General features: G+C 49.4%; 2 protein-coding genes across 3 annotated transcripts; one reads left to right on the top strand and one right to left on the bottom strand.

The window, feature by feature from the left end:
- The first annotated feature begins 1,531 nt into the window (after positions 1-1,531).
- Positions 1,532-3,360, top strand: NT5C (5', 3'-nucleotidase, cytosolic). Its single transcript, XM_025927596.2, has 5 exons — positions 1,532-1,754; positions 2,166-2,266; positions 2,347-2,407; positions 2,758-2,872; positions 2,990-3,360. Exons 1-5 carry the CDS (start codon positions 1,569-1,571, stop codon positions 3,142-3,144), a joined length of 618 nt encoding a protein of 205 aa, XP_025783381.1. The 5' UTR covers positions 1,532-1,568; the 3' UTR covers positions 3,145-3,360.
- Positions 3,355-22,923, bottom strand: ARMC7 (armadillo repeat containing 7). 2 transcript variants are annotated; one of them, XM_086688018.1, is made up of 3 exons: positions 22,584-22,923; positions 22,346-22,489; positions 3,355-4,999 (listed from the first exon to the last, which is right to left on the bottom strand). In XM_086688018.1, exons 1-3 carry the CDS (start codon positions 22,672-22,674, stop codon positions 4,638-4,640), a joined length of 597 nt encoding a protein of 198 aa, XP_086544144.1. In that variant the 5' UTR covers positions 22,675-22,923; the 3' UTR covers positions 3,355-4,637. The 2 variants fall into 2 exon arrangements, with proteins under 2 accessions (XP_086544144.1, XP_086544145.1); XM_086688019.1 differs by having other exon boundaries at positions 4,717-4,999; positions 22,410-22,489.
- Positions 22,924-24,632: the final 1,709 nt, after the last annotated feature.

The following is a 24,632-nucleotide window of genomic DNA, read 5'->3' as shown; positions in this document are numbered from 1 at the left end:
TTCTTTAGGCTTGTCATCTTGGATCCAGTTTCCTATCTTAAAATGTAAGACCGTTGAGACGATGAGCATAACCACTGGCTTCATTTGAACTATTGGGACATTTCTTTAGGAAGAATAGATTCAGGGGGTGTAAAGCTTTTCTCCCTTAAGGTGCAAAGAAAGCATTTGCAAAATGGAGAATCAACAGCTTTGGTATAGGATCCGTCTGATTTGATGAAAACAGGTTAGCTCTGCAAATACTAGCCTGAGTTATGGTTTCTATTGGAACCTCTTTGGAGGTAGGGAACCTGTCTGTACCCTTCTCTCTCTAATGGTGGGGATCCTGGAAAAGAGATGTCCCTGATTTGTGTCACACTTGTACCTTGGCTTTAAGTTTTTATTTTTTGAAGATAAGTGCCTAATCAAATTTCAAGTGTTGTGAGGGAGGGACAGCTCTGCCAATCATTCAGATACTATCAGAACAGATTTTATGAAATTCTATGTAACATGTTTGCTAAGGGTGTTAAATTTTCTACTTAGAAAGCTTAGGGTTTACAAAGTGGAGTTGAATGATTTTATGATGATGGCAGAACAATCAGTATTTCGTTGACACTTTGGCCTAGGTATAAACTGGGTATAAATCCAGTTTGTGTGACTTGAATGGGAAGGAGGGGGAACATTGGAGGACTCACTATTGCCTACAGCGATTGTACCTCTTCTTGAGAGTTTTTTAATTAGATCACTTTAGAAGGAGAGGCTAGTCTCCCCTTTGTAATGTGTTTCAACATTGGTTTGGAAGTATTGGGTGCTCAGATGGGGAACTAGAGGAAGACGGGTCGCTTAATCAAATCTGAGTTTATGGTTTGTAGGAAAATGTATTTGGACGTAGTCAGGAAGTTGAGAAAAATCTACAAAGGAGCGTCAACAAAACTTAGCCATGTTAGGCATTTTCTAGAGGGGGCTGTAACTGCCAATTCTAGAACAGCGGTGTCCCTTCCACAGAAAGGACCTTCCCCGATTACCTGAGTTTGTTGGAAATCGTGTCCTCTGGGTGGGACTGGATGCATAAAGTGGATGCTCCCAACTCTGGTTTATGAGTTCATCTCTTAGGAGCTCTACTCACACGAGTCAGGGGTCTTCAGCAGTCATTCACTTCAAAGTTACTGGGAGCCCCCATGATTCGGGCCTCAGGGAGTTCTGGCCCGGGATCCGGTGTGATCCTGTGCCCCGTCCCACAAGCAGGGAGTTGTGCCGGTGGCCCCCGGGACTCGCGGTCGCGACTCTAGGGGCGGAGCCAGCCCCACAGGATTCACCCATCGCAGAATTTGAGATCCGCCCCCGCCCGGGTCCGCTTGGGGTGAGCGGGTACGTTCCCCCGCGGAGTTGGGGGAGGTACACGTGCAGGCGGGCGCGCTCTCGGGCCGCCCCGCGCCGCCTCCCGGGAAAAGTCGCGCCCTCCCGCGAGGCCGGGCTCACCGGCGCCCATGCAAATGAGCCCGGTGCGCCCGCCCACCGCGCGCCTCCGGAAGCTACGGCCCGCGCCTGCCCGCCCCCGCCTCCCCCCCAATCCCAGCCCGGCCTCTGCGGCGATGGCGGCGCGGCGCGCGCGGCCGGTGCGGGTGCTGGTGGACATGGATGGCGTGTTGGCCGACTTCGAGGCCGGCCTCCTGCGGGGCTTCCGCCGCCGGTTCCCCGGGGAGCCGCACGTGGCGCTGGAAAAGCGCCGCGGCTTCCTCGCCCGCGAGCAGTACCGAGCCCTGCGGCCAGACCTGGCGGTAAGTAGGGAAAGGGCGGGAATGCAACGCCGGGTGTCCGCGGGCAGGGAGCCCCAGTCCCCACAGTGTCCCCGGGAGCGAGGAGTCCCGACCCCGCAGGATACCCGGGAGCAAGGGCCCGAACCCCATAGGATGCAAGGGAGCCCGAGCCCCGACCCCACACGGCACCTAAGAATGGGAGCCCACCCCTTGGGCAAGACTGTCTTCCCCCTTTGTTTAACAAAACCCTCCATTTAGAATCCATTGTTCGCCCTGGACGAGAAAGTCTGTCAGAGCGCTTCCCCCTAAGCAAAATCGTCTCCCCGAGGCTTTGATTTGGAGACCAAAACCCCCCAGGAATCTTTTGAGAGTCCTCACTGGGGCTAGATCTGCTGGAGGCAGAAGCTGGGACAAGAACATGGTATCTTTCAGGACAAAGTGGCCAGTGTGTATGAAGCCCCAGGCTTTTTCCTAGACTTGGAGCCTATCCCTGGAGCCTTGGAAGCCCTGCAGGAGATGAACAACATGCAGGAGTGAGAAAGGGCAAAGAGGGGAGGGGCGGTGGAGAAGGGAGGGCACCACCCTAAGTCTAACCTGCGCCCCTTGCGTGCAGCACCGAAGTCTTCATCTGCACCAGCCCTCTGACGAAGTATGAACACTGTGTGGCCGAGAAGGTGCGGCTGCCCCAGCGCTTGATAGCAAACTGCTTCCTAAATCCTGAGGATTAAAGTAAACTAGCAGAGGGGCACCCGGGGGCTCGGTCGTTTAGGGCTCAGGCTCTGTGCTGAAGGTGCCTAGCCTACTTGGGATTGTCTCTCTCCCTCTCTCTCTGCTCCTCCCCTGCTCTCTTGCTCGTGCTCTCTCTCAAAATAATTAAACTTAAAAAGCCCTTTTTTTTAATAAATGGGCAGAAACACAGGAAGTGTGTGGGGGGGGAGGGGAGCAGCATCTCTCAAGGGCTGGAGACCCCACTCCCACCTACTTACTCACTGGCCCTGCTGACCGACTTGTGCCCCCTCCACAGTACCGCTGGGTGGAGAATCACCTGGGGCCGCAGTTTGTGGAGCGCATTATCCTGACGAGGGACAAGACGGTGGTCTTGGGGGACCTGCTCATTGACGACAAGGACACCATTCGAGGTTAGACCCGTTTTCCTGGCAACCTTCCAGGCATTTGGCCTGCTGGATTAGGGAGGGAGTAAAAATAACCAGATTATAGACTGCATCTCCCTGCCTTTCTCTTGCATCCTGTCCCAGGCCAAGAGGAGACCCCAAGCTGGGAGCACATTTTGTTCACCTGCTGCCACAACCAGCACCTCGCCCTGCCCCCCACAAGGAGACGGCTGCTCTCCTGGAGTGACAACTGGAGGGAGATCATAGACAGCAAGCGGGGGGGCCGGGACAGTGGGTAGTAGCTGAAGGAAGGGAAGGCAGGCCATCAGGGAACACCAGCAGAGCTGGATGACAGGGCAGTGCCATGGCGGTGGCCACCAGCACCGTGGAGCAGGGAGACTCAGTAACCTCGGTTCTCACACGGCAGCCACCTGGAACCCCACAAGACGGCTGGCAAGGAATCATGGTGGGAAAACTACTCAGGAACCTTTTTAATAAAACACTTTGGCTCACCACTCTTTAAAGGCCCTTTATTTGGGAAAGTAGAGGTACAGGAACCCTAGGGAGGGCAGCGGGAATGGAGGCTGAGGAGGAGGCTTTCTCCTGTCCTCAGTCCCACCTCCACACCCATCTGGATACCATGCCTCTTGCATCTGCCATCTTTCATCGTGACCATGGAGGTCAACCTTGAGGGACTGCAGAAGGGAGGCCAGGAAGCTCCCCATTGCTCCTGAATCCCAACTTCCCATGGTCGTCCCACACCGCTTCCCCTGTGCTGGTCAACATACACTGTGGACTCTAAACCACAGATTTTTGTCAGGAGGTCCTCTGTGTTCCCTGAGCACCACTCTTGCATTCGCGAAGCCCTCCTGAGTCTGAGACTTCCAGGGCCAGGGACCTGTCCTCACTAACCCAACCCTGATGACAGAGGAGGAAGGCCAAGGTGTTCAGGCCAGGGCCATGGGGTGGCGAGGGCAGAATATGAAGCTTCAAGGATCTGTGCCTTATTCTGATATGTCCTCACCCTCATACTCGTGGTCTTAACACCTGATGGCTACCTTCACGGTCAGCGGACTGCATCACTCAAGAGTAGAGACCACACCTTTGTCTTTGAAGCCCATGGTGCCCAGCAGATAGGCCTGTGTGGATAAACAGGTGATCCCGGGCCACAGAGTTCTCCAGGCCGGTGTCCACCATACCCAATGCCCAGCCTGGAGACCTTGTGGTGTAGGTACCCAGCTTCCATAGCCCTGGAGTGGGCATGACCAACTTCCCAGAGCTGGCTTCTCACTTGTATTCCTCAAGATTACTTCAGATACTTCTGTGAAAGGAGAATTCCTATTCCCTCAAGCATGAACAATTCTAATCCCAGGCCCAGGTGCTCCTCATGAAAACCCCCTTCTGCAAGGCCTCTGGATCTAGGGTCCCAGCTGCTTCTCTCTCACATAAGGTTGAGAGCCTGGCTCAAGTGGGGGGTTGCGGGGGGGGGGGGGGGGGGGCGGGTAGGAGGCAGGCTCTTGACTTCTAGCTGGTTAAGGGTGCCAATCTATGGAAATGGCCTTTGCTCTCCTCCATGGGCCTCCAGGTCTGGCTCCCTCACTCATCTAATGCCTCTCATCACAGTGTAAATATGTGTCACACTGAGAAAACTCACCTTTAAAATACCTTAAAGGGCACCTTTTGGGGAGAACACATTCAGTGGGAGCCAGGCTGCTCCTGCTCCGAGTCCCCACTGGGATTGTGGTCTTGTCTCTAGCAGTCAGGGTGTCAATGGCCATGAGATCTCCCTGGATCAGGGCTGCTGCAGGGCCTCAGTCCTTGGCAGTGGGATACCCAGGGCAGAGTGAGCCCGCCAGCTACGGGCTTCCGCCACCTGGCTTGGGGAACAGAAGTCTTCGAGGAAGATCTGGGCCAGGTTCCGGAGCCTGGTGTTGGCCGAGAGAGAGAAGCGCAGCATGCACTGCACCACGGGCATGGCAGTCAGCTCAGGGTGGGAGGCAGAGCCTGGCGAGCTCAGGTACATGATTGTGGTGACAGCGGACAGCACGGTCTCCTCGTTGGGACTGGACAGGCAGTTGATGATGAGGGGGATGCCCCCTGTCTGCAGGATGTGCTCCTTGTTGGCCCTGTCTGGACACAGGTTGCAGAGGCCTCCTGGGGAAGGGCAAAGGGAGACTGGATGCTCAGGCCTGGGCATCCTCCCACCACCCCTCCCAGCTTCTCTTGGCCCACTTTGTCCTGAGAAAGGGCCCAGGCCTATGAGAAGGTGGCCCAGGGACAAGAGATCCAAAGTCCATTCTGGTACCCAGCCCTTCCTTTCAAGATTCCCGCCTGCCCATCACAGCCTAGCCTTCAGGAAGTGGGTACCAATCCCTTCCCCTCTTGGTTCAGCCAGTTCAATGGTTAATATGCTTTCCTTTTTTTTTTTTTTTTTTTTAAAGCAAAAACACAGGGGCGCCTGGGCGGCTCAGTCGGTTAAGCGTCCAACTTTGGCTCAGGGCATGATCTTGTGGCTTGTGAGTTTGAGTCCTGCGTCAGACACTGTGCTGACGGCTCAGAGCCTGGAGCCTGCTTTGGATGCTGTGTCTCCCTCTCTCTCTGCCACTCCCCAACTCATGCTCTGTGTCTCTTTCTCAAAAATAAACATTAAAAAAAAAATTAAAGCAAAAAAATAAAATCTGTAATACATCACTTTACAGAATTAAAAAACATAGGTAAGGTGATGGTCTCACAGGTGTATACGTGTCAAAACATACCAAATCATATCCTTTAAGGATGTACAGCTTATACTATCTCAATAAAGCAGTTATAAATACTAGAAGCCAAATTACAAGCCATCTTAATCCTACCATCTATTTAACATTTGCTTTTCATTCCTCAGTTTCAAAATATGTGAATAAATATAAACATTTAATAAAAAATGTGATACAGGCGCCTGGGTGGCTCAGTTAGTTAAGCGTCCAACTCTTAGTTTCAGCTCAGGTCATGATCTCATGGTTTGTGGGATCAAGCCTTGAGTCAGCGTGGAGCCTGCTTGGGATTCTCTGTCTCTACCCTGCTGTGTGTATGCTCTCTCACTCTCAAAATAAATAAGCTTATTTTAAAAACAAACAAACAAACAAACAAACAAAACCAAACAAACAGGGTGCCTGAGTAGCTCAGTGGGTTGTGTCCAAATCTTGACTGCAGCTCAGGTCATGATCTTATGGTTCATGAAATGGAGCCTTGCACTGACAGCACGGAGTATGCATGGGATTCTCTCTCCCTCTCCTCCTCCCCTGCACTCTCTCTCAAAATAAACAAACTTTAAAACACAAAACAACGTAGGGGTGCCTGGGTGGCTTAGTCGGTTAAGCGTCTGACTTCAGCTCAGGTCATGATCTCACAGTCCGTGAGTTCGAGCCCCGCGTCAGGCTCTGTGCTGTCAGCTCAGAGCCTGGAGCCTGCTTCGGATTCTGGGTCTCCCTCTCTCTCTCTGCCCCTCCCTCATTCATGCTCTCTCAAGTGAATAAACGTTGAAAAAAAAAAAGCCCCACAACGTATTTGTAAACATCTTTCCAGGCCCACAGATCTACAACCATGGCACCATCTAATGGCCATGCAGTGACTACCTTATGGATGCAGTGCAATTTATTTATTAAAAAACATTTTTTGGGGTGGGGGGGGGCGCCTGGGTGGCTCAGTCGGTTAAGCGTCTGACTTTGGCTCAGGTCATGATCTCGCGGTCCGTGGGTTCGAGCCCCGCGTCGGGCTCTGTGCTGACAGCTCAGAGCCTGGAGCCTGTTTCAGATTCTGTGTCTCCCTCTTTCTCTGACCCTCCCCTGTTCATGTTCTCTGTCTCAAAAATAAATAAAATGTTACAAAAAAAAATTAAAAAAAAAAAATTTTTTTTTTTTAACATTTTATTTATTTTTGACAGAGAAACAGAGCATGAACAGGGGAAGGGCAGAGAGAGAGGGAGACACAGATTCCAAAGTAGGCTCCAGGCTCTGAGCTGTCAGCACAGAGCCTGACATGGGGCTCTGGGCTTGAATCCACAAACCAGGAGATCTTGACCTGAAGTCAGATGCTTAACCAATGGAGTCACCCAGGTGCCCCTAGGGAAATGTCTTTAAAGGTTTTAATCCAGTTACCCTCTAGGGACTTCTCACTGTATTTGGGATAAAATCTGAACTCCCCTTTGAGGTCTTCACAGCCCCGTACCATCTAGTCTGTCCTCTCTGTCCCTGTCACTCGCAACAGCCACCACCTCAGCCCATCCTTAGGGCCTTTGGGCCCCAGATTTTCACATGCTGCCTCCCTCATGCTGGGAATCAACCCTTCACTGCTTCCTCACCAGTAAGGTTTCCCTGGAATACCCACTAGCCACTCCCCACCATGACCATGGCACTCACCTCATCACTGCACGTCTTCTTTATACGCTTAGTATTCCCAGAAACCATCTTGGCAGGTTGGTTTTCTTGCTAACTGCCAAGCCCCACCAGAAGGTACGTGCCTTGAGGTCAAGTCCTTGGTGCTCGGGGCAAGAGGCGCTCCACAAATATTTATTGCAGGGGTTGTAAAGCAGTGAGCCGGGGGAGGGGGGGGGGTAAGGTAGGGGCAGGGGAGTAAGGGTGGAATGGCCGCGGGCTGGGGGATGGGACAGCTTCCTGAGGTGTTGCCCCCCCCCCCCCAGACTTCTGCAGTGCTGGCATTCGAGCTGTGGCTCAGAGCACCTCCGAGGGAAGGAAGCAGCTTAGTGGCGCTCTCAAAGTCACGAGGTGAGGGAGACCAGGCACTCTGATGGGGAGCTCCCTCCCTATGGGACACTCAGAGGCCTGAGCATATCCTGGGGTCATCCTGTTGACTGCCTTCCATACTTGCTGTCTGTCCCTGTCACTGGACACCATAAGGCAAGGCCCTGCTTTCTGGTTTACTTCCGCAACCCAGGGACCTGCAATGGGGTGCTCTCACCAGATACATGCTGGGAACATGACTGAACCCCATGAAGTGTTGCTATCACCCCTATTTCAGCAGAAGCTGAGCTGTTGGGTAACTTGCCCCGAGTCCCAGGGATGGAAACCCTATGCCACTCTCATGGCACAAGTAGAAATGCTCTGGCAGGCCTCTGGCTTCCCGGACTCACCTACACCACGTCTTCTGAACTACAAGCGGTGAACCAGCCTCCTGCCCACACCGTAGTCTAATGGACCAGGGGCAGAGGGTAGGATTTATCTCCGCTGTAAAGTATGATAAGATGAATCCTGAGTCACTCTCAGCTAGTGAGTCACCATCACACGCAGATGTGCCTGGGCGGGACACTGCCACCCAGGCTGGGGGATAACCAGATGGCACGTGCTGGACGGTGAAGGCAGGAGGAGGCCTCAGGACAGCTGGCCCAATCTGCTCCCTATCTGGAGACCTAGGAAGTCTCCAAGGGTGGATCCTGCGCCTGCCAGAGCTCACCACTGCCCAGGGCCCAACCACAGGCACTTCTTCAAGCCCCTCTGCCTTGCTGGCAGCGATCCTCAGAGGGGAGAACACGAAGGTCTGGAAAGAGAGGGGCTTCGGGGGGGCAAGAAGTCTCAACACGAGCACCCAAAATGGAGCCAGAGGACCCAGGAGAAGCCCAGGCCATGGGTGCTTTGAGCTTTCCCTCCTGAGTCTACCTCTGTGACCCTGCCCTAAAGAACTAAGGAGGGTTGTAGGAAGAGGGTAACACAAAAAACTGGAAGCTTCCTAAACAATGCCCAACAATAGCAGGCTGGTTAGATAAAGTTCAGTACGTCCATCTGATGGAAAATTATACAGTTCTTAAAAATCATGTTTTCAAAGAATATTTACTATGGGAAAATGCTTACAACATAAGGTTGAGGAGGAAAGAAAGTCATCAAACTGTATATATGATAAAAATGCAATAAAAAAAGCAAGCCCAATAAGATGTCACCTCTTCTGAGAGCCTTCTGTGACAGCCCTAACCAGCCCCCTCCCCACCTTCATTTCCTTCCTTCACACCTAATTACTGGTCATCATGTTTATTGAAGGTTGCCCCACTAGACAACAAATCCCACAAGGGTGGGAACTTTGTCTTGTCCCATGCTGTCGCCTCAGGCCGGCATATAACACATGCTCAGTAAACAGATACATTAAAAAAAGACAAGCTGGAAACACAGCAAAATGCTAACAATACTTATTTCTGTGCAGCAGGATTAGGAGTCATTTTTATTTTATTTTCCAAATTTTCCTCCATGAAAAAAAATTTTTTTGTAACCAGGAAAAGGATTTAAAAAAAAACAAAACAAAAAAGCTGAATTTCACCTAGAAAGTAAAAGCCAGGGCACATGGGTGGTTCAGTCAGTTAACCATCTGACTCTTGATTTCGGCTCAAGTCATGAACTCGTGTTTTGGGAGTTTGAGCCCCGCGTTGAACTTGGGATCCTCTCTCTGCCCCTCCCCCACACGTGCTCTATCTCTCTCTGTAAAGAGAGCTTTCCTATTCTTCCTTTCTAATCTTATATTCTAATAAACTTTTGCTTGCTGCTCAAAAAAAAACAAAAAACCTCATCAAATGACACCATTTAAAAAAATTAATAGACTTAATATATAAAGTCTATTAATATATATTAAGTATTAAATTATATAATAATAGACTTAACATATAAAGAAATATATATTACTGGGGTGCCTGGGTGGCTCAGCTGGTTGAGTGTCTTGATTTTGGCTGACTGACTCTTGATTTCAGCTCAGGTTATGATCTCACAGTTCATGGGACTGAGCCACACATCAGACTATGTGCTGACAGTGCGGAGCCTGCTTTGGATTCTCTTTCTCCTTCTCTCCTCTGCCCCTCCCCGGCTTGAGCGTGTGTGTGTGTGTGTGTGTGTGTGTGTGTGTGTGTTATTCTTTCTCTCAAAATGAATAAACATAACAAAAAAGATTTAAAGTATATTACTATCAATGAAAGATGAACACAATGTAAAAAATGAACAGAGACTTGGATAACTCTGCACAATAGGGCCAGTGTAGGACACAGTGCTCATAGCTACTTCTCAGAGGCAGGATCAGATGCCTCCACACGCCTATCATGGCTAAAACAAAGCAGAACAACAATAGTAAGAGCTGGTGGGAGGTGGGGATGCTGGAATTCTCATACACAGGGGGTATGGGGGTCTCACACTGCATAATGAAGGTGGAAAAGTATGTGGCAGCTTCACAAGTTAAACATCCACCTACCCTAGGACTCAACAATTTCACTTCTACGTAATTCTGAGAAAAAGGAGTACATACCTATACAAGAAAACTTGTGTACAAACTAACAGCTTTCTTCATAAAGGCTCTAAATTAGAAACAACTCAAATCTCCAGCAACAGGTGAACGGATGAACAAATTGTGGCATATTCATACAAAGACATGAACTAAGGACACTGTAAAAATCTGGATGGATATCAAAAACACTGAGTGAAAGAAACCAGACACAGGAGTACATCCTGTGTGATTGTATGCAGATGGAGTTCAAGAACAGGCAAAACAGGGGCACCTGGCTGGCTCAGTTGGTGGAGTATGTGACTCTTGATCTCAGGGTCGTAAGTTCCAGCCCCATGGTGGGTGTGGAGATCACTTAAAAATAAAATCTTGGGGGCACCTGGGTGGTTCAGTTGGTTAAGCATCTGACTTTGGCTCAGGTCATGATCTCATGGTTCGTGAGTTTGGGCCACATCGGGCTCTGTGCTGACAGCTCTGAGCCTGGAGCCTGCTTCAGATTCTGTCTCCCTCTCTCTCTGCCCCTTCCGTGTTCATGGTCTATCGCTCTCTGTCTCAAAAGTAAATAAGAATTAAAATAAATAAATAAAATATGGGACACCTGGCTGGCTCAGTCGGTTAAGTGTCCGACTGTGGCTCAGGTCATGATCTCACAGTTCGTGGGTTTGAGCCCCGTGTCAGGCTCTGTGCTGACAGCTCAGAGCTTGGAGCCTGCTTCAGATTCTGTGTCTCCCTCTCTGTCCCTCCCCTATTCACGCTCTGTCTCTGTCTCAAGAATAAATAAACATTAAATAAATCAAATCAAATCAAATCAAGGAAGGGAGGGAGGAAGGAAGGAAGGACAGACGGACGGGTAAAACCCATGGGTTAGAATATTGGTTACCTGGGGGGGTGGAAGACACTAACTGGGAAAGGGACCTTTCTGGGGAGATGGAAACATTCTAGGTCTTGATTTTAGTGGTTACATAGATATACATATACCTTAATGAATTTAACAATCCAATAAACTGCACTGGATGTTGTGTGGAAATGCTGAATCACTATATCATACACCTGAAACTAATATTACACTGAATTTTAACTAACCAAAATTTAAAACCTTAAAAAAACAAGAAAAAGTTCAAGAAAAAAAATTCGTCAAACTGACACTTAAGATATGTGCACGTCACTGTATGTTGATGGTGCTGCCATTTAAACCGTGGTTACCAAACAAAAGGGAGACCAAGTTCTGACTGGCTGATGAAAGTGTTTCAGGCAAACCAGACAAGACAAAAAAAAGAATAAGAGGCAAAAGCAGGGCCCTTCTAGACACACGGAACCACAGAAACCCCCAGGAGAGGCAAAAGAGAAAAACACCAAGTAAAACCAAGGATGAGAAAGCCGAAGGCTCAGAGAGGTCAGGTAGGGGACCTCAGGTCACACAGCAAGAAGGGCGCTGATGCCGCGAAAGGAAGGTCTAAGGATTGTTCTGGGGAATTAAATGAGGTCATGCCCTAGGAGAGAGTGGCCCAAGACTTTATGCCCTCTGATGACTCAGACGCCTCAGGGCACTGGGCTGGATGCAGCCCATCCCAGATAAAAGTCTTCATCTGAGCCTATTTATTCTTGGGTTTTACTTTAGCATCTTGAAAACAGTTCTTTCTGAAATTTAAATGTGGAGAGAGAGAACAGTAAGTAGAGAAAGCTACCATTATGTGTAAAAAGGAGGGGAACAAGGTGACAGGCTTAGAGATGGAAGATAGGCTTCTCTGAAAATGCCTTGCACGTAGTTTTGACCTAAACTCATGGATGTTTCCCATAATAACAAACGCCAAATTACATCAAAAGAAGAAAAAACAAGGCTTTTCGCACTTCTGACCTATACTTCACTTCTGGAAATTTACTCTACAGGCATACCCCATACAGGGGAGAAATGACATACAAATAAGGTATTCCACTGCAGCACCACCTGTGAGGGTGAAGTGGAGACAACCTGAATGGCCACCCCTAAATGTGCCCCTGCCTCCGTTGCACAGAATAGCAGGCAGCATTCACAAAGAATGAGGCAGCTCCTTATGGGCTGATACTGCAGGTGCACTGAGACATGATGCTAAGCTAAAAAAAAAAAAAAAAAAAAAAAAAAAAAAGAGAGAGAGAGAATAGAAAGAAAAAGCAGAACATACATATCATATGCCACCACAAGCGTAGAACTTGCAAAAAGGTGTAAGTGTAAATACACATATTTGTTCATAAATCCGGAAAATAATCTCTGGGAGGATATAAAAGAAACTAGTAAATGGCTGCTTTCAGAAGAGGCTACAGAAGGTGTCACTGTTGACGACATATCCTTTTGAAATCTGTAACATGTGTGTCAATCATGTATTCGCATAAATTCACACACACACACACACACCACACACCCACACACACACCACACACCCACACACACACACACACACACACACACACCTTGCTTGGGTCCAGAACTAAGTGGAAGGGAAACGGGTCTCTGCAAGTCCAGGAGGGAGGGCAGAGACTGCCCCGGTCCAGCTAGTGTGGAAGGAAGCAGTGGGGTGAGAACACTGACGTCACCCCCTTTCTGTAAGGGGAATCCTGCCAGAGACGGATGGCTGAGGAATTCCTTTTTTTTTTAATGTTTATTCATTTTTGAGACCGAGAAAGAGAGCATGCGCTCGAAAGAGAACAGGGGAGGGGCAGAGAGAGAGGTGGCCATGGGGCTCCACACTGACAGCAGACAGCATGACATGGGGCTCAAACCCACGAACCATGAGATCATGACCCGAGCTGAAGTTGGGTGCTTACCTGACTGGCCACCCAGGCACCCCTTCCTTGTTTTTTGTTTTGTTTCATTTTATTTTACGTGAACTCTAAGCCCGTGAGGCTTGAACTCATGACCTCCGACATCATGAGTTGAGTTGCATGCTCTACCTATTGAGGCAGAAGGTGCCCCGAGGAATTCCTTTTTAAGCAGAAAGCTGTATGATCCCAGGAGCCTACCTAATTCATCAGTGAGAGAAGGAGGTATAGTGAAGCCCCAGAATATGGAGGATGAAGCAAAGGTGGGCTGATCTAGTTAGATTCTTGGCACTGCCACTGAGGACCTAGGTGACCAGAGCAAGCAACTCAGTTTCTCTAAGCCTCAGTTTCTTTATCAGCAAAATGGCTCAAGATAATTGAAAGAATGTGATCAAGTACCACCACCGCCCCCGCCACCCAGCGCGCAGTACATGCGGACCAAGCATGCACCTGTTTATAGCCCCAGAGGCTGGCACAGGGCCATACCTTCAACCCACATGTACAGAAAGAAATGACACACACAGGTAGAGTTTAACAATGAGAATGCACGTGCCCATGTAACCAGCACCAAGGTCAAGAAGGAAAATAGTCAGCAACCCAAAAGCCTCTGCATGTCCCTTCCTGATCCAATTCTCTCCCATCAGAGGTGAACACCTTCCTGACTTGTAATAGTTTAATAATTTCTAATTAACAAGCAGGAACTTTTAAATTTTTAATAAAAAATAATTTCACTATATATACCCCTGCTATACTAATACCGTAACTCACTTCCGCCTATTTTTGGATTTTACGGAAATATAGTTACACTGTATGTATTATGTGTGGAGCACCATTTGCTTAACGTCAGGTAAGATTACTACATGTAGCTACAGATTGTTCATTTACCTTGCTAAGTGAGCAGTATGAATATCCCATAACGTCAGCATCCACTCTATTATTGACTGTTTCAAGTTTGGAACTGTTATAGATCATGCTGCTGGTGACATTTTTGCATGTGTCTGCATGTGCATGTACCCTAACCCTATGAATACAATTCTGGGTCATGGGGAGTGCCTGCCTTCAATTTTATTAAGTAGTATTTCCAGGGGGGCGCCTGGGTAGCTCACCTGGTTAAGTGTCTGACTCTTGGTTTCAGTTCAGGTCATGATCTCACGGTTTGTGGGATCGAGCCCCATGTCGGGCTTTGCATTAACGCAAGCCTGCTTGGAATTCTCTGTCTCCCTCTCTCTCTGCCCCTCTTCCATGTGAGTGCATTGTCTCTCAAAGTAAGTGAGTATTAAAAAAATTTTTTTTCCCCAGAGATTGCTGAGGATTTATCTTTGTCTTTTTTTCTTTTTTTTTTATTTTTTAAATACTGGCCTTTTTCTGAGCACCACCACCATCTGGTGGCAACTACATGTATTGCAGGAAATAGAAACCGGGAAAGTAATTTAACATGAATTCTGGGAAGCCACTTACTTGAACCCCGTTTTATTTATTTTTATGTATTTTTTAAGTAGGCTCCACGTCCAGCGCTGAACTCAAGACGTGAGCTAAGATCAAGAGTCAGACTCTTAACCAATGCAGCCACTTAGGTGCTCCCCGGAACCCTGATTTAGTAACAAAACTGCCAAGTATTCTGTGATATCCTAAGATTCAACCAGTTTTCTTGGAGGCAGAGAATTCTCTTCTGGCATCTCTCTCTTTTTTTTTTTTTTTTTTTTTGTAAGTTTTCTGGCACTTTTTAAAGTTTATTTATTTTGAAAGAGAGAGATACAGCGTGAGCAAGCACAAGAAGGGCAGAGAGAGAGAGAGAATCCCAAGCAAGCTCTGCACTGTGTGTGTGCAGCCCCACTCGGGGCTCGAACTCATGAACCATGAGATGATGACCCGAGTTGAAATCAAGAGTCAGATGCTTGCTCAACTGACTGAGTCACCCAGGTGCCCTCTCCTGGTTCCTTTGTGTCTCCATACAGCATCTAGGCTGATGCAGTGGTGAACACACTGCATCTAGAACGCATCAGAGTCAACCAATAGTGCTTTGGGCAAACATTCCCAAATTAATGCCAAAGGCTTCATTTGGAGCAAGAGCTCCAAATTCTTTCACTCATTTGAGTATTTACTGAGATCCAGGCTTTTTATCTGGCTCTCTGTAATTCACCCACTCCCACCTCCCATCCCCAACAAGGGCAGCTCTGGCCCGAAACACTGCTGTCTCCCAGTGGCAGCTCCTCTTAGTGGGCGATCAAGCAAGGCCCTGGGCTGTGCACGGATAGCGTGGAAATGGCAAGGTGCAGTGGAAACAAAGAACAAAGGAAGACGATGCTCTGTAGTTTCAGCATTGGGTCTGCCAGCTGGGTCCCCTGGGCATGGAATTTGGATCCAGGGAGACTGGGTAAATTCCTGGCTCCAGTCATCACTAACAGTGTGAGCCCCAGGCAATGGACCTAACCTCACTGAAGAGCTGTTTCCTCATACATAAAGAGGCCTGAGTCCTACCTGCCTTGCGGCTGGTGACACATTCAGAGACCTTGCAGGCGGTGCTGGTACAAGGTGGGCATGTGCTGGCAAGTTGTGGGCACACCGTGGGCAGACAGCAGGCATCCAGAAAGGCAGCTTTTATCATAACAGCTCCCAACCAGAGCCCTTCACCCTGAGGGGAAAAAGGCAGCCAGGACTACAACCAAAAGGTAAAACAGTTCTACAGTTGTTCTAAACGGGCAAATCCACAAAAGAAAAGGCCAAGAAAGGGGAAGGTACAGAGACTCAAAAATCCCTGCGGGCTACAGGCAACCACCGGAACCAGATTCTTCTTTAAGGTTGTAGTCATCCTCCCCAGGGTATTTCACAGGTCACAGGAAGATGGCCCCCCGGCAAGTCAATGGTCGGGGACCCCAACTCGCCCCAGTGCAGCTTTCAGACCTGCCACCACAGCCCACAAAAACAACTGCAGCTGAACCAAAGGGCTGGCGGTCAGGCCCTCAGCCCCCAGGGCGGGCAGAGCCACTTGACAGGAGGTCTCATCTCAGCGCTGAGCGCATCAGCACCACCCCAGAAGCATGCCTGCCACTGTGGTGGGCTGCAAGGGCAGGCGGAAGGAAGCCTGCATTCGGACCCTGCCCTGCCATGAACTAGCCGAGGGGCAGTGCTCTCTCCATGCCTGGCTCCTCATCAGTAACATGAAGGGTTTGGAGGAAGTGCCTTTCAACCTTCCACAGACCTAGGAACTGGGAACTCCTCTGCCCTCTTCTAGAATCTGACAGCCTTGGTTTCTGTCCCAGGCTGGCACTCTTTAAACCTCGGGCCAACCCACTGATCCTTCCTAAGCCTCAGACTCCTTATGGAAAATGGAAGCTATGAGCGCCACTTTCAGTGTCTCAGGGTCAGAGGCGACAAAGCACAGAAGGCAGTGCCTGGCACACAGAGGGTGCTCCCTGAGTGCCAGCTATCACTCCACGTCCTCCGAAGTGCGAGAGCACCAGCTCTGTAGCTAGGGGGGGCCTGGGTGCAGCGCCAACACATGCGTTAAGGCCAGGCTCCCTTTGCCTAATGCTGCCCAGACACTCGCTGGGAGGCCAACGATCAACTTTCATTATTTTTTCTATTATTCAGTGTTTTTCCAGAAGGAAAGAACCCCTGAGGCAGACAAGTGGTTCCCCTCGTGAAGGACAGCATGCCATCCCACCTCCTCTTTGGGAGATGAGGGAACTGTTTATCCTCAGAGGGGGCCCTGGACACCAGCCCTTGGGGTGGAGGCCTAGGGGATCCTGCAGCTGCAGACACTTGATCTCATTTGATTCTCTCAACAACTCTGTGAGGCAGGTACTGGTGCTGCCCCGCCTGACATGATGAGAGAAGGCAAATCACAGGCCAGGAGTTAAGTGGGAGAGCCAGGACTTGAACCCAGGCCTGCCTGACCCCAAAGCCCAGCCCTTACCAAACTCACTACGCTCCTTGCCAACCAACGGACACTGGTTTTGGTTCTGTGGGCCACAGGCAATCTAACCCACCTCTTCTCTCTGCCAGTTATTCCAGAACCAACCCCACTCAGGGCTGCAGCAACAAGTCATGGTTAGTGCTCTGCACCTTCTGGGCCCTTCCCTCCCCTTCCCTTCCCCAGAGATAGGCAAAGCTGGGCTCTGTCCTCGTGGAGATCACAATCTCAGGCCTGCCACAAGAGCCTGTTAGTGGAATAAGCACCCGGCAGCTGGCCATTTAGGGCCAGCGACATTAAGAGAAAAGGAAACGGGGCGCCTGGGTGGCGCAGTCGGTTAAGCGTCTGACTTCAGCCAGGTCACGATCTCGCGGTCCGTGAGTTCGAGCCCCGCGTCGGGCTCTGGGCTGATGGCTCGGAGCCTGGAGCCTGTTTCCGATTCTGTGTCTCCCTCTCTCTCTGCCCCTCGCCCGTTCATGCTCTGTCTCTCTCTGTCCCAAAAATAAATAAACGTTAAAAAAAAAAATTTAAAAAAAAAAAAAAAAAAAAAAGATCGGGGCGCCTGGGTGGCGCAGTCGGTTGAGCGTCCGACTTCAGCCAGGTCACGATCTCGCGGTCCGGGAGTTCGAGCCCCGCGTCGGGCTCTGGGCTGATGGCTCGGAGCCTGGAGCCTGTTTCCGATTCTGTGTCTCCCTCTCTCTCTGCCCCTCCCCCGTTCATGCTCTGTCTCTCTCTGTCCCAAAAATAAATAAACGTTGAAAAAAAAAAATTAAAGAGAAAAGGAAATGACAGCAATAGCAAAACGTGCACCTAAGTACGACGGGGACTCCCTGTCATGCACAATAAATACAAGAGAAATCTACTCTGCCGACAACCCCATGGAGGGATTCAAGGCTGGGAAAGCTACTATTCTGGGGATTAGGGATCTTGCGCTGGTGGGAAGGAGAGGAAGAGAAAATAAGAAGGAAAAGTGGCAGGGAAAAGCTTGGTGATAATGATACTAACAGAGTAACCAGCTAGGCAAAGTACCTTCACGGAGACAGACACATGCGCCCGTGCGTCTGTTCCCCCCGACAGTCCTGCAGAGTAGGGCAAACACAGGTGAGGGAATGAGTCTCAAAGAAGGGACAGATGGAACTCAGCCACAAGAATCAGCTAGGAAGTGGAAGAGCGGACTGGGGATTCCAGGTCCAGGGCTTGATCACCCACTCTGGGAAGCTGCCCAGGAGAGCAAGAATCCAGGCCAGGCCCAGCACACCAGGGGCTCAGAGAGCTCCTGCCTGGGGAAAGTTACTTCCTGATCCTGCAAAACCTTTTTTTGGTTGACTGCTCCTTTCATGCAAGTTTTCTCCAGTCAAAAGCTTGAGCTGGAGGAGCTCTACTGCTCCCAGGTGGAGGTTTAGCCACATGCTCCGCAGGGGCCACTGTCACCATTCAGATGGCAGAAGCTGGGGAGCAGAGGGAGGGGCTGGAGGACGTACACAGAAGAAAATCTTAAAGTGACCGATTGTTTAGAATATTTACTTAGCATAGTAACCTTCCAGAGGGACAGAGACACGAGCCAGCACCACTCGTACACCTGGGCAACTGGGGCTCCTGGCCCTGCTTCAGAGGGCCTCACTCTAAGGGCCTTCTCCACAGGTTGAAGAGTCCAGGGAGTCCACCCAGAGCCCATCCTCCTCTGCCCCATACCTGGAGCTCTAGGCCCTGAACCTGCTCCCACAACTGCATGGGCCTCTTTCCTGGATCCTGACTCCCAGGGGGGTGGACTCGACTGATGGTGTGTGCAACCCCTGTTGTGCGGACACTCCTAAGTCCGAAGGAGTGGCCACAGAGCAGGTATGGACAGAGCCAGGATGTCCACACATAAGGATGTGAGACCTACTGTGGTGACAAGAGGAGGGACGACCCCCATTTGTACTCTGGCCCCAGGTACCCCAAATAGAAGGGGCCAACCTGGATGGTCTTTCAAAATTTTAAATCACACCTACCAATGATGTATTCAGTGCAAAAAAAAAAAAAAAGTGTTAGTTAATTCTATCAAGGCCTACAGCCTAACTTCTAGGCTACAGAAGATAAAGGGGAAAGAGGAACAAACTAAATGACACCAAAAGAGGCAACCAGACAATTAGAAAGATGGGAAATTCTGCAGAACTGGTCTGGATCCTTTAATATTTAGTGTTACAAGAGTCTACTAATGATTAAAAGAGATAACTTATTTTTTAATTTTTTATTATTTTTTAAAGATTTTATTTTTTAAGTAATCCCTACACCCAAACTCACAACTCCAAGATCAAGAGCTCGATGCTCCACTGACTGAGCCAGCCAGGCTCCCCAAAAAGAGACCATTTATGTAGTGACTTCCTTCTAAAGAGTACATGGAAAGAGGAGGAAAAAAGAGTAACTTTACAGTGGAGAAACTTGACCAACACCACCTCAGCCAGGTGATCAAAGCCGTCACCCACAGTGAGAAGTCATGCTGAGAGCACGGCCCCATGACATGGTGTGATGTGATGACAATGGCACTTAACCTCTGTGGCTGTCCTTCCCCAAACCCATAACCCAGTCTAATCAAGAAAAAGGCATCAGACAAATCCCAGTTAAGGCAGAGTTTACAAAATACCTGACTGGCAATCCTTGAAACCATCAATGCCATCAAAAAAAAGGGAGTGTCTAAGAGACTGGCAAGTCCAAAGGAGCCTAAGATGTGACAACTAAAAGTAATATAGTATCCTGGATGGGATCCTGGAACAGTAAAAGGCTATTACAGAAACACTAAGGAAATGTGAATAGTGTGGACTTTAGTTAATAATGTATCAATACTGGGTTTACTAATTGTAACAAATGTACCATACTAATGTAGGATGTTAATAATAGAGAAGCTGGATGTGGCATATATGGGAACTCTCTGTATTATTCTTGCAATTTTTCTAAAACTGTTGTAAAATACAAAGTTCATGGGGCATCTAGCTGGCTCATAGACGGAGCATGCAACTCTTGATCTCAGAGTCATGAGTTCAAGCCCTTCACTGGGCATAGAGCTTAATTAAAAAAAAAAAAAAAAATTTTTTTTTTTTTTAGGGTGCCTGGGTTGTGCAGTCGGTTAAGCAGCCAACTATGGCTCAGGTCACGATCTCACAGCTTGTGGGTTCAAGCCCCACAGTGGGATCTGTGCTGACAGCTCGTAGCCTGCAACCTGCTTTGGATTCTGTGTTTTCCTCTCTCTCTGCCTCTCCCCTGCTCATGCTCTCTCTCTCTCTTTCTCAAAAGATGAATAAACATTTAAAAAATTAAAGAAATAAAACACGAAGTTCATTTAAAAAGAGAGAAAGGGGCGCCTGGGTGGCGCAGTCGGTTAAGCGGCCGACTTCAGCCAGGTCACGATCTCGCGGTCCGTGAGTTCGAGCCCCGCGTCAGGCTCTGGGCTGATGGCTCAGAGCCTGGAGCCTGTTTCCGATTCTGTGTCTCCCTCTCTCTCTGCCCCTCCCCCGTTCATGCTCTGTCTCTCTCTGTCCCAAAAAAATAAATAAACGTTAAAAAAAAAAAATTTAAAAAGAGAGAAAGACAGAGAGAAAGAGAGAGCTAAGGAACATAACAACCAGATTAAATGCATGAATTCTGGATTGGTTCCTGGTTTATACAAACCAACAGGAAAATGTCATTTTGGGAACTATTAGAAAAATTTGCATAAGTAGGTATTAAGTGATAATGGATTTATTATAAAATGTTTTTTTCTCAGGGCGCGTGGGTGGCTCAGTTGGTTAACCATCTGATTCCTGATTTCAGCTCAGGTCATGATCTCATGATTCGTGAGACTGAGCCCCACATGGGGCTCTGCACTGACAGCTCGGAGCCTGCTTGTGATTCTCTCTCTCTCTCTCTCTCTCTCTCTCTCTCTCTGCCCCTCCCCAACTGGCAGGCGTGTGGGTTTTCTCTCTCTTTTAAAATAAATAAATAAACCTAATAAATAAATAAAAGGTTTCTTTCTCTATGTAAATAAGATTCCTTTGGTTGTGTAGAAAAACGTTATTTTTTATGATGCATATTGAAAAATGAACATTTGTCCTCAGAATAAATCCAAACTCTTTTCCATGGCCTAGATCTAAGTCCCTATAAATTCTGGTGCCGCCCACCTCTGTAACCCATTTTGTACCAATCTGGTTCATTCACCATAGCCTGCCACATCAGCCTTCTTTCTGGCTCCTCCTGCTTTAGGGTTCCTGACCATGCTGGGCCTCTTTCTACAATGACTTCCCATGATGGCAGAAATGAAGCAGCTCCCACCTATGCTCTCCATCATCACCCTGTTCACTTCTTTCAGAGCCTCAGCTTTTTTGTTTGTTTGCTCACCATCTGTCTCCCCCTACTAGAATGTAAGTTCCTTGAGGGCAAAGACCTTTCCACAACTTGTTCCCCATATCTCCAGCATTTAGAACAGCAGGGGCCCCTGGGTGGCTCAGGCGGCTAAGCATCTGACTCTTGATTTCAACTCAGGTCATGATCTTATGGATCCTGAGATCAAGTCCCACATCGGGCTCTGCACTGACAGAGCAGAACCTGCTTAGGATTCTCTCTCCCCCGACTCTGTCCTGCCCCTTCTCCCTCCCTCAAAATAAACTTAAAGAAAAAAACAAAACAAGAACAGTAACTTCCTCACACAGTACATGCCCAATAAGTATGTCCACTGAATAATTCATGGGTTTTAGACCATAACAACTACAGAAGTCATAGCCACTCCAAATCACCTCTACGTCTCCTGATATTAATACATTAAGACACAGATGTTTATGGGGCACCTGGGTGGCTCAGCTGGTTAAGCATCCAACTTCTGCTAGAGTCATGATCTCTTGGTTCCTGAGTTTGAGCCCCGCGACAGGCTCTGTGCTGACAGCCTGGAGCCTGCCTCGGATTCTGTGTCTCCCTCTCTCTGCCTCTCCCCCATGTGCACGCTTTCTCTCTTAAAAATAACCATTAAAAAAATTTTTTTTTCTAATAGAGATGTTTATTTTTTTTTTAAATTTTTTTTCAACGTTTATTTATTTTTGGGACAGAGAGAGACAGAGCATGAACGGGGGAGGGGCAGAGAGAGAGGGAGACACAGAATCGGAAACAGGCTCCAGGCTCTGAGCCATCAGCCCAGAGCCTGACGCGGGGCTCGAACTCACGGACCGCGAGATCGTGACCTGGCTGAAGTCGGACGCTTAACCGACTGCGCCACCCAGGCGCCCCTCTAATAGAGATGTTTAAAAACGGCATTCTATAAACGTTTTTCCCTTCAAGTGGCTTCAATCCATTCCCTCAATTATTATCTCATCTCTAAGTGGGAGGGAAAGCACGCATGCAGAGGAAGTCCTGGGCATTAGTTGCAGACCTGACTCAAGCTAGCTGTGACCCGGGACAATGTGTTAACCGAGGAGGTGGCACAGACATCGCTGGTACAATGAGACGACCTGCCTTCTCAGCAGAGGGACTGCTTAAAAGATTCCTTTCCCAATGACTCACTTATCTCACCAAGTCAAATCAGGTATCTGGGAGATCTGCCCCATCCTTACCAATAGCAAACTCCACCAGGTTTTCATTCTCCTCCGACAGCGAATCGAGGAATAAATCAAGGACCTGCAGCTGCCGCAGATACTGGTAGTTATTGGGGTCATAGGCGAAGTTGGCGAGGTTGGCCAGTACTTGCTCCTTGGCGTCTGCGGTAGAAAAGCGGCATTGGGGCCAGGTTCGGAACGGCTGTGGCGGCCGGACCACTGCCCCGTCTTCAGCCCCCCACCCTGCCCTTCTCACCTTGGCTCTCCGTCTCTTGGAATTCCGTGACCAGTGCCTGCAGGTATCCCAGGCGCCCGACGTGGGGGTCTACCTTCGGCTTCTGGGCCATGGTCGGGGGGGCAGAGGGGGACCGGGGAAGGACAGGAGAGTGGGAGGTGAGGCCGGAAATAGGTTCCTTTCCTGGCCTTAGGTTCTGCCGAAGTTGGAATGTGGGGGTGAGGTGGGGCCTCAGGACCTTGTAAAAACTGGGCGTGAAAACCTAAATTTGGACGCAGGAGACGAGGACGAGGGACTAGCAACACCCAGAGCTTAGCTTCCGAGCTTGGTTTTCTGCTTGATTCCGGGTTTCCGGCGGAAGCCTCACTTAGCCCCACCCCAGAGGGCGGAAGGGGCGGGCCTAGGCAAACAAGGGGCCGGATAGTTCCTGCGCTTGGCGCGCGAGAGGTGCGTTCTGTGCCTTCAGCCCCTGGCTGGAGGCGACGCGCGTCCGGAAGGGTGGTGAGGGGTCGAGGTTGCATCGAGGGGTGTCTCTAAGGGCCCTTGGGAACCCAGAGGAGTCGGAGGGCGCCCATGTGGGGGGAACGTCGAAGCAGAAGGACCTCAAAACCCCCTTTGCACTTGATGAGGGGCGTACCCCAACCTCCCAGACCAAGGGACGACTCTGGAATGAGGGCGTCAGTTCCTTGCACCCCAACATGCGTTTTTTGACCATGGTGCCTGTAGTCAGCCCCTGCCCTATGCACACCCCTTGGGACAGGAGTTATGACTAGAATCTGGGTTCTTGGGTACCCTAGCGGCTCTACTTAGGACAGTGGCCCCAAGACCCCTCATCAAGCCCTTCAACTTCTGTGGGGAGCTGATACAACCTGGGGAAGTACATCTCATCCCAAGGTGGCCAGGGGCTTCTCTGCCTCTGGCTGGGCAGAGTAGCAAAGTCCTGGGCGCTAAGGGGCGCAGAGCTTAGGGACAGGATGTACGTGAGCTCTACTCTCCACTGGTCAGGAACTGCTCCAGACCCTCTCTAGAGAATTCCCAGGAAAACAGCTAAGTGTGGATTCTGGAATCAGATGGGCCGCCTTCCTTCATTTCTCTCTTCCTCATTTGTCCCCTCCGAGAGACTCAGGGGCTTTCCTCCTTGGGGAACAATTCTCGGTCCTTGGTTTTGTGCTGAGGGCAGCACCAAGACTTACTCTTCCCTGCCCAGCTCTGGCACGGAGTAAATGCTCAATATTTGTGGAAGGCATTCTGCCCAGAGATTATTGCCACTCTTGGCTGGGGGCAGATGAGGTTGAATTTCCCTCTGCTGAATGTTCACTGGTATCTTTTTTCCTTAAAAGAAATCTGTTTCCAGGAAGTGGGCCTATTAGGGGTTGCACACTTCAAAGCCTGGTGGCTACTAGCACCAAAAGCATCCATCTTCCCACCAGTCCCAACTCTCTCCTTTTCCACTCAGTTAAGATGGAGGAGACAGGACCTGGTAAAATGTGTCCAAGCATTTCCCCTTCGGTCCACAGGCTGTAGATGGTGGCCAAGTGCAGGACTGGGTGAGGAGCAGGAAGGCAATGGGGGTCTTCAGGATCAGATTTTTCAAACAAGAAGAGACTCTGATTCATCCAGTTCATCCAGGCCAACCTCCTCCTTTTTTTTTTTTTTTTTAATTTATTTTTTTTTAACGTTTATTTATTTTTTTTGAGACAGAGAGAGACAGAGCATGAATGGGGGAGGGTCAGAGAGAGAGAGGCACAGAATCTGAAACAGTCTTCAGGCTGAGCTGTTAGCACAGAGCCCGACGCGGGGCTCGAACTCATGGACTGCAAAATCATGACCTGAGCCGAAGTCAGCCGCTTAACCGACTGAGCCACCCAGGCGCCCCCTCCTTTTTTTAAGGCCCAGTGATGGTGCCCAAAATTACACAGCAAATTATGACAGCCCAGAGCCCTTTGCTTCACCTCTGCACTACTTTCCTTGACCATAAGGGGGCACTCATGGCAGGGTCCTGGAAAAAACTGAACATCCCCAAGGATGCTTACTCACGCCAGCTGGGCAGGAAAAGAAGGAAGGCTGAAG

Source organism: Puma concolor, chromosome E1 (genome assembly GCF_028749965.1).
Source record: "Puma concolor isolate L17-30 chromosome E1, mPumCon1.1.hap2, whole genome shotgun sequence".
NCBI lineage: Eukaryota > Metazoa > Chordata > Mammalia > Carnivora > Felidae > Puma > Puma concolor.
The sequence above is the reverse complement of the archived record's forward strand: the minus strand, read 5'-3'. Positions and strand labels throughout refer to the sequence as shown.